This window comes from Antedon bifida, chromosome 5, assembly GCF_963402885.1.
Source record: "Antedon bifida chromosome 5, ecAntBifi1.1, whole genome shotgun sequence".
NCBI lineage: Eukaryota > Metazoa > Echinodermata > Crinoidea > Comatulida > Antedonidae > Antedon > Antedon bifida.
Window position 1 is genome coordinate 10,741,216 of NC_136230.1, and position 8,692 is coordinate 10,749,907.

The 8,692-nt window shown below is 37.1% G+C and overlaps 1 protein-coding gene across 1 annotated transcript; it reads right to left on the reverse strand.

The window, feature by feature from the left end:
* Nucleotides 1–342: 342 nt before the first annotated feature.
* LOC144843303 (alpha-N-acetylgalactosaminide alpha-2,6-sialyltransferase 3-like) lies at nt 343–6,686 on the reverse strand. Its single transcript, XM_078700098.1, has 5 exons — nt 6,333–6,686; nt 4,469–4,696; nt 2,170–2,597; nt 1,473–1,580; nt 343–984 (listed from the first exon to the last, which is right to left on the reverse strand). Exons 1-5 carry the CDS (start codon nt 6,684–6,686, stop codon nt 627–629), a joined length of 1,476 nt encoding a protein of 491 aa, XP_078556224.1. The 3' UTR covers nt 343–626.
* Between the last annotated feature and the right edge of the window lie 2,006 nt (nt 6,687–8,692).

The following is an 8,692-nucleotide window of genomic DNA, read 5'->3' on the forward strand; positions in this document are numbered from 1 at the left end:
TTGATAAATAGGGACAGTAACACAATTACATTACATATTATTATACTACTGTACTAAAATATACTTGTTTCCCCAATCTCGAAAGGCTTTTCCGAACTTAAAAGGTCCAGTGTACTGTCCATGTGGCTCGTGTTAACCCAGTTCATCTAAGGGGTTACGCTAGACGGTGTATTGGTCCATCTCAGCCCATGTCGTTGTGGACAGCAGAAGAACGAGCGCCGTTTGGTGGAAACAAATTCGTCTTGTGGAAAATCGACTTTAAGGAGAAGAAAGTTGTTGTATGTGTCGTCCACACCTGTGCGCAAGTCGTTGCTAAAAACACGTAGTCTTGTTTAACTTGGTATGTTCTCATTTGCCAATACAGATACCATTATTATTAAACATGGATATTCTATTATGAAGTTCAGACGTAATCACATAGTTAAATTTTAAATTAGGCTAAGTATTTCTTAAATTACCATTTCTCTTCAGTCTTTTCTTTTTACGTTTTTTCTTTACTTTATTATTTACCGAAACATTATGCTGCTGTTTAGATAGTAGGACATTGCTTTGTAGATTATTACTTTGTTTATATTCATTCAAAGCAGGCCAATGTTCAAGACTTAAATTTTCTTCGGTAATATTGCTTAACGGCTTATGTCCTTTAACTCTAGTTTTATTCTTTTTATCTTTTTTTTTATTGATATTTGAAGATTTACACCATGTTGATCTGTTTCCTTTTTCCGATGTTGACTAAACTCTTTTCTTTTGGAGTTAAACTTGTCCAAAAACGGAGTATGTAAAGTTCCATTTTCCTTCTTATTTTTCTTTGGCCACACAGGATGTCTAAAAGTAATGTTTTTGTAGGTTGACCACCGACGAAAAATTGCCTTCTCAGTGATGAAAAGATGGCCACCCCGTTGTTTATTTTCACTCTTGTTATAATAGGTACATTCTGATATTGTCTTATCGTAATAGTGATATGGGACCCGAGTATTCGTAGAACTATAAGATATCAAAAAAATTATTATTATTAACATTGAGTTTCTAAGCGTGTTTTGAAGCGGTGAAGTGCTTTAAGGCAGTTTGGGCAACCGCCGTATCCGTATACGTATGGGTAAAATTCGTGTACTACGTCACACATTCTATGTAGCTTGACATCATATACCGTACATGATACCGATTTTCGATGCCTTCGACGTGCGGATTGCATTCCACACGTTTATTCGTTGAACATTTATTTGTTAAACGTGGCACAGTATGATTACATTTTTTACCAGCAGATATCTGTGAATGGATGGAAAGAAAATTGCTCTATTAGGACTTTCGTCTTCGAAGCAACACAGCTAATATTGGAACGTAATACATCAACACTATTTATTATAGTTCATAATCTTATTGTGTCAACATTGTTGAATAGTGATTAGAAGTATAATGGACAAGTGTTAAAACACTTCTAGATTATGGACTTATCAGTCTCGGTAGTGTGTTACCTGCACAAATCTTCATATGCCATCCCGTATACAGTTATACTAGGGCAGAATTCCATAGCATGCACCATTGTATACCACCCGGTTGTCAACATTGTGCTTACCTCTTTTCTGTTAAATTATAATACATATTATTATCTATAACATTAATCATTTTGATGGTTGATTGTAAGCAACCTTTGAAATTCAAGCGAGATAGGTTTTAGAATTTTTTTATAAATAAATAAAGCAGTAACATGAATACGTATGATCGATAATAGATTATCTTACTACACGATTAATTAGAAATAATTTAAAATAAGCCGATACCACACAACAATAACAACAGGCCTATACCGAAAATGCACTGGTAAGACATTACATATAACCTGTTATATTAACCTGCGATTTTAACCCCAATAATAACAATCCCGGTAGTACTGGGCAAATTATTACTAAAATCTACCAAAAACATAAAATTATGACGTGGTCATTAGAATTCGATAATATAAGATCTACTGTATATATTAAAACAATTTTATTCCGATTATGAACCACTAACACGGTCCTGAAAACAAAACAAACACACAACACATATACCCACAAACCCCCAAATTCAAAGGAGTTTTTGGAGTTACAGGCCAACACCAATTAAATTAGTTTTGTTTTTTAGAAGCCTAATGTTTGTATTAAAGTATTGAAGTAAACGTTATTATGTTACCTTGTATAACCAGTTTGGTTTTTAAAGAGGTCCTCAGCTAACACCATTCGGTCTGGTAGAGATGAGTATATTGAAACATCTTTGTAAATGTTTGCTAGAAGAAAGGCGTAGCGGTATTCTTCATTGGTTAGCTTAGGAACCTGTTTGATTATATTCATCCAACTGATAATAATCATTTCTGTCCGTGTTTTTTTGTTTACAAGTACCTCTCGTAGCACACTCCTTTTGCTTAGACCTTTGTTAATGTTCCGATGGCCAACGACTCGTATAGTCGTGCGAGTGCCAACATCATGTTCAAAGCCAACCACAGAGGCTAGATTCATTCGTATGACACAGTGGTGTTGATCAATCTCTCTTCCAGCGTTTGATCCTAATAAATGACCAGAGCTTGCCACAACAGCACAGTCATTGCACGTAAGATGGAGTTTCTTAAAAAATTATTATTTATAATAAATTATTTAAAAAAAGAAAATGCATTTATGTTTTTAATACATTATTTCAGATGAAATAACAAGCACAGTAGAACCCCAACAAATTGTCCCCTTAATATGGGTTTTCATTTTCATTTCATTTTCATTTATTTATTCGACACAAGCGGTCCAGGGGTTGCGACAGCAACAGAGCGCCATAACACATTTGTGTCCGCAACCCCTGTAACATACAACTTAAAACAAGTTAAAAATGAATAAAAAATATACAGATTATATTACACAATTTAAAATACACCTAAACAATTAAAATAAAGTTATCGATTATCAAGCAGATATTTTTTCAATTTTGACAGAAAATTTTTCAAAGGAAGAGTAACTGCTTGATCTTTGATTATGGGGGGTAGTGATGACCATATAACAGGAAAATTGTTGATAGACGAATATTTTAAAGTATCGGTACGTGCAAAAGGGTGGACAAATGTGAGTAATTCAGGATGGCGTTGATTGATATGAATATTATTGTTTACAGTACTACAAAAAGTTAAATTATAAAAACAACGAAATATAAAGGAAATTAAAATCATTAGACGTCTATCACGTAAGGATAACCAACCCAAAGTTATTAAACGTTCGTCGTATGATATAGGTCCGCAGTGGGGTCCCAGAATACGTCTAGAGGCCCGTCGCTGAACCTGTTCGAGGCGTTCTATGTGTCCTCCATTTCTGGGGCCCCACGCCGGCAAACCATACTCAAGAATAGGTAGCACCAAAGTTTTGTACAGACACGAAATCGCGTCTGGAGAACAATTTCCGGCTACAGAAAAAATAAAGCCTAACATTCGATTAGCTTTAGATATCAGATTATCGATATGAACGTTCCAATTCAGTTTAGAATCGATATGTACTCCTAAATGTTTATGGCTATCCACCACCGCAATTGTCTCACCATTAAGAAAGTACAACGGCTTAACAAAGTTACGCTTTCTGGTGATATGCATTAATTTAGTTTTGTTGACATTGAATTTCATTTGATTCTTATCAGCCCAATTAGATAAAATATTTATATCATTTTGCAAATTAACAATATCGTTGGCATTTTGTCTGTGTCTATAGATTATTATATCATCTGCAAAAAGAAAACATTCAGAAGAAACATTATGATTAACATCGTTCACAAACATATTGAATAAAATTGGGCCAAGACAACTGCCCTGAGGTATACCCGATGTGACTGGAAGTACGGAAGAAGTAGCCCCCCTGAAACACACTTTCTGATTCCTATCAGTCAAGTATGAAGATATCCATTTCCAGATATTACCTTGAATATTGAAATTTACAGCAATTTTTGTTAATAAGATGTCGAAAGGCATTTTATCAAATGCTTTGCTCATGTCGTGGGAAACATAGGCCTATACCCTATACCAAAATAAACAATTTCAGAAATTGAGAAGTTTTTCATTAATAATATAAATGTATATAATTATTTTGTATTTTATGTTGTTTTTAAGTTAAAATAAATAATTATTTTTTTGATTTGATTGAATCAACCAATTGGCACACTCAAACTTGTCCTTGTCCCGTTAATATGGGTGTCCCCTGAGTAGGGAGTTTATTTTAGATTAGATTAGATTGATGTATTGCCCCTCGTTTCACATGAAAGTGCCCCTTTAAAGGGGTGCCCGCTAAACAGGGGTGTCCCAAAAGAGGGATTCTACTGTATTTATTATTATTTATTTGCTAACGGCATTGATTTTTTCTATGCAATTAAAATGTGAAATTGTGAATGCTTTTAATTTTCCTTTCCTTCCTTTGTGGGTTCATTCTTATAATCTGTAAAAGATTGATATTGTTACATAAAATAATAATACCTTGTTGGTTGCCAGGCTAACGTATCCTGGAAATAGACCAACGTCGTCATCATCATCCGCCCTGAATGTGATTGGTTGTCTTGATGTTGGATTCAAAACGCCACGTTTTGGTATTGGCGTTGTATTTCTAATTGTTCGTTTGATAGTGGTGTTACCAAATTTGAAGATGAGCACGAAAGTTAACACGCAGGAGTAAATAATTGTCAGCCAGAATGCCTTTGAAATATTCTAGTAGTAAAATAGTGATACAACTATATTTACGATTTTGTTTGACCTATTTGTTTGTTTGTTTGTTTTATTCGGTACTCAAGAAATACAACAAAAATACCAGGATATATAACATATATAACAACATTAACTGTCCCTATATTAGTAATAGTAGTATTAAGGGAGGTTTCGCAATCTTACGAATACAATAACGAAAACGGATACGTCAAGCACACGTATTCGTTTTTCGTAAGCCAGTAAAAATATGTTTCGCATGGCAACGAAATATTGAGGGCGCCGTCCAAAATATGACTGCGGTAAATTTGAGCGAAGCGCAGGTACGTGTTGCTTGGTGCTTGGCTGCCTAGGCCTAGCGTAACATCAAAGCGAGTGAGGACTTTAAAAACTGCTATTTATCAAAATTGACCTGGCATTTTAGTAAATTACTTTAGTAAATTACTTTCAATAAAAGTGTAATTATATTATAATCATGAATCATTCCTGAATCAAATGCAAAATGTGCAAAATAGATCAAAAACTATACTCGTTTTGTAGTTACGAATATGACTGGTGATATTCGTCAACATGAATACGCTTTACGAATATGAAATGGGGATCAGCTCAAAAGTTTCACAAATGTGTGACGTATCCGTTTTCGTTATCGTATTCGTAAGGTTGCGAAACCTCCCTAATAACAACTGGTGGAGATACGTTTTACATATGGTAACGGTATCGATAAAAAAGAAAAACATATTTCCACGAGCTTTAACTCGTTTAAATAACGTAAAGCCTACAGTTTTCCATATAATCGCCACGATTTCACAAATTGCTCTACAATTGTTAGCGTCGCCGACGCCGATTTGCCGCAGACAAACAAAATCAACAAAGCTGTATGGTAAATAGATACACAATTATATCTGTGCATTGAAATTTATAATATCATACAATCTAAAGATATTTCCAACTATAGCAATCTGAAATTGTTGATATATAATAAATCCAATAGTTCGAATGTCGATCATGTAGGCCAAAATTGTAAATATTTACAACTCATTAGCTCTCATTTATTCTAAGGAGTATTATCCTTGTTTTTTGTTGTTTTACACATATTATTAATTTTTACAATATGAGCTCAATATTTTTAATTTGCAGTGAATAGAATTTATTGCATAGGGTATTAAAAAATAACACCGAAATTACACTGAGCTGTTGTACAGTTCTGTAGTCCATAATTGTTTTTTTTGCAACATTTAAAAATTATAGTTGCATAGGACAACTCCGTCAGTATGTCTGATAATAGTCCTCCCAATGAGGTGGTTCACTACTTGGGGGCTAAAGCAAACATACTTAATTGTATTTATCAGCATACGTTGTGTGCCAGATAACATTATTTAATTCCACATTATCAGCACTTATAAGAGTTAGTAAATAGACGAATAACACGAGCTAATAGCATGGTACTGTAATTCAGATGGTAAGTAAGTTCTAAGGCATATTTTAATTAAAAATTAATTCAAAAGACATTTATTTACGCCCTGAAGACACAAATTAAATAAAAACAGTATTGAGATTATTGGAAAAATGGGCGAAGGCAGGATCCCCCCAAAAAATGAAAATCTTCAAATTAATAATTAACTAGCTGGTTATCTAGTGCTACTCTGAGAGCTGTCTTCGCGCTCCTCATCGCTCTCTCCCATATTCCTCCAAAGTGAGGAGCGTTAGGAGGATTGTAAAGGAATTCTACTTGAAACGGTCGTAGTTTGTCTCGAAGATCAGCTGTCATCAGGTCGAAGGCTGACTTGAGTTCTTTGTCTCCCCCTTTGAAGTTAGTTCCACAATCACTGAGAATCTTAGCTGGTTGGCCCTTTCGCGCAACAAATCTGCGGAACGACAACCGGAATGCTTCCGTATTCATGCTCTCCAAAAGCTCTAAATGGATGGCGCCAAGTGTCATACACTTGTAGACTATTCCCCATCTCTTTTCTGTTCTCCGTCCAACTTTCACAGACATGGGTCCGAAGCAGTCGATCCCGGTGCAATGGAAAACGGGTTTGAATATTTGTAATCTTGCGGCCGGAAGGTCTCTCATCCGAGGAATGGTAGGATTTGCTCACCACCGCTGACATTCTTGACATAGTCGTCGTTGTCCTTTAACAGCTTCTCTGCCTCTGAGAATCCAGTATCTCCTTCTCAGGTCCGATAGAACACGTTCTGGTCCAGGATGTAGCAACTTAGCGTCGGTATGTCGGATAATAAGTTTTGTGATGCAGTGCTTTGGATCGAGAATGATTGGGTGCTTCATTTGCTCTTGTATAGCATTTGCTTCACTCAATCGTCCACCTACTCTTATAAGACCAGCGTCATTGTCCCATTCTGGACTTAATTGCTTCAGTCTACTACCTGTAGGTAGTGAGGTTCCAGTGTTCAGTGCTGTAACGTCTTCTGGGAAATCGTTGTACTATTCTCCAGGCTTCATTCTCAATTTGTTGAGGGGCCGCCCCGTCAAACTTCCGGCCGAGGTGGAGCAACAGTGCATAAAAGTCCTTTAGGTGGCTGATCTCATCTGTAGCATCAACATTGATTAGCCCACAGAAAACACTTTCTTGACTTCTGTATCACCAGGTTGATCTTGGAGTTTGGGCATCACTGGCCAGTGGTCTGTAGCCTGAGTTAGAAATGACGGTCCATATTTCCACCTGTGGTCGCTTGCGACTTCCTATAAGGACAAAACTCTCGTGGTATCATCTGCCACATTCTGCTTTGTGGGCACATAGTGCCAGGTCATGTCTTTGGTTAAGTCGTTTATTTCTGTTACTCGAGTTCCGACGAAGACCTTGAATCTACAGGTTTCTGAAGTGAGCCACGTCAGTACCGTTGTGGAATCGCTCCACAGGTGTCTCGTACTAATAGGAATATTTAAGGTTTGTTCCATGAAGTCGATCAGTCTCGCACCAACCAGTGCGGCGCAGAGTTCCAATCTTGGCATACTTAATTTGACCCAGGAGGCTCGAAGCTCGGAGTTAGTTATTTCTCTGTCCCAATCGATGTTATCCATGTTCCACAAATCTTGGACTATAAGCTTACCCCTAATAAGGAATGGAACCAGGAAGCTAATGGGGTCGTAGTGTCCGGTAAATATATCGCATTGTTACAACATCTCGATGGTCATGATTCTGGCGGTATGTAAGTGAGTCAGATCAAGTATCCAAGCGCATACCCAACATAGGTTCTGCTTCATTAGTGTCTTGTTGGAACTCTAATATAGTGCAGGGTGCAGATTGCTTCCTCAGGCAATCCCTTAAAAACCTCCGGTTTATTGCTAGCCCACTGTCTAACGTTGAAGCCAGCCATGCTCAGTACAGTCCTGATGTCATGCACAAGGATTTCAGATTCATCTGTAGATTTCGAGCTATCCAAACAGTTGTCTACATAAAAGGCCTCCATGATGGATCTTTTCACTTCTGGATATTGTTCACCATGCTCTATAGCTAGTTTCTGGAGTGGATAAGTAGCGCAGCACGGGCTGCAGGTAGATCCAAATAACAGAGATAACCATTGGTAGATGGTGGGTTGTTTAGTTTCATCACAATCCCTCCAGATGAAGCGGAACAGGGATTGGTCTTCTGGTTTTAGTCGTACCAGATATCACTACTTCATGTTGGCGAAACCTCAGGATTACTCCGATGAGAGATGAACCCAAATTAGGTCCGGCTAGCAGATGCTTATTCAAGTTCAGACCCTGGAATTCGTGGGATCAATTGAACACTAATCTGTGTTTACCTTTCTGTTCAATAACATAGTGAGGGACGAACCAAGATTCCTCAGACTTCTCGGCTTCTTCTGATGTAATAATCTTCACTAGTTTATCGTCGACTAGCTTCTGGATTAATTGGTTGTGTTTCTCACGTCTTTCAGGCTTCTGGTTGTAGCACCTCTCCGTTCTCCTCATGTGTGGAATCACCGACTCTACACCAGCTCGGAATCGTGTACCGCTGTTATCACGCAACAGGGGAACCT

Excerpts from the sequence above, each read along its gene's own strand:
- LOC144843303 (XM_078700098.1), bottom strand. The coding sequence starts at position 6,686 with ATGTCTGTGAAAGTTGGACGGAGAACAGAAAAGAGATGGGGAATAGTC. Across the intron at positions 4,697-6,332 it reads GCGCGAAGACAGCTCTCAGA|AATATTTCAAAGGCATTCTG; the intron begins GTAGCACTAGAT and ends TTTTACTACTAG. Across the intron at positions 1,581-2,169 it reads AACCAAACTGGTTATACAAG|AAAAGAGGTAAGCACAATGT; the intron begins GTAACATAATAA and ends ATAATTTAACAG.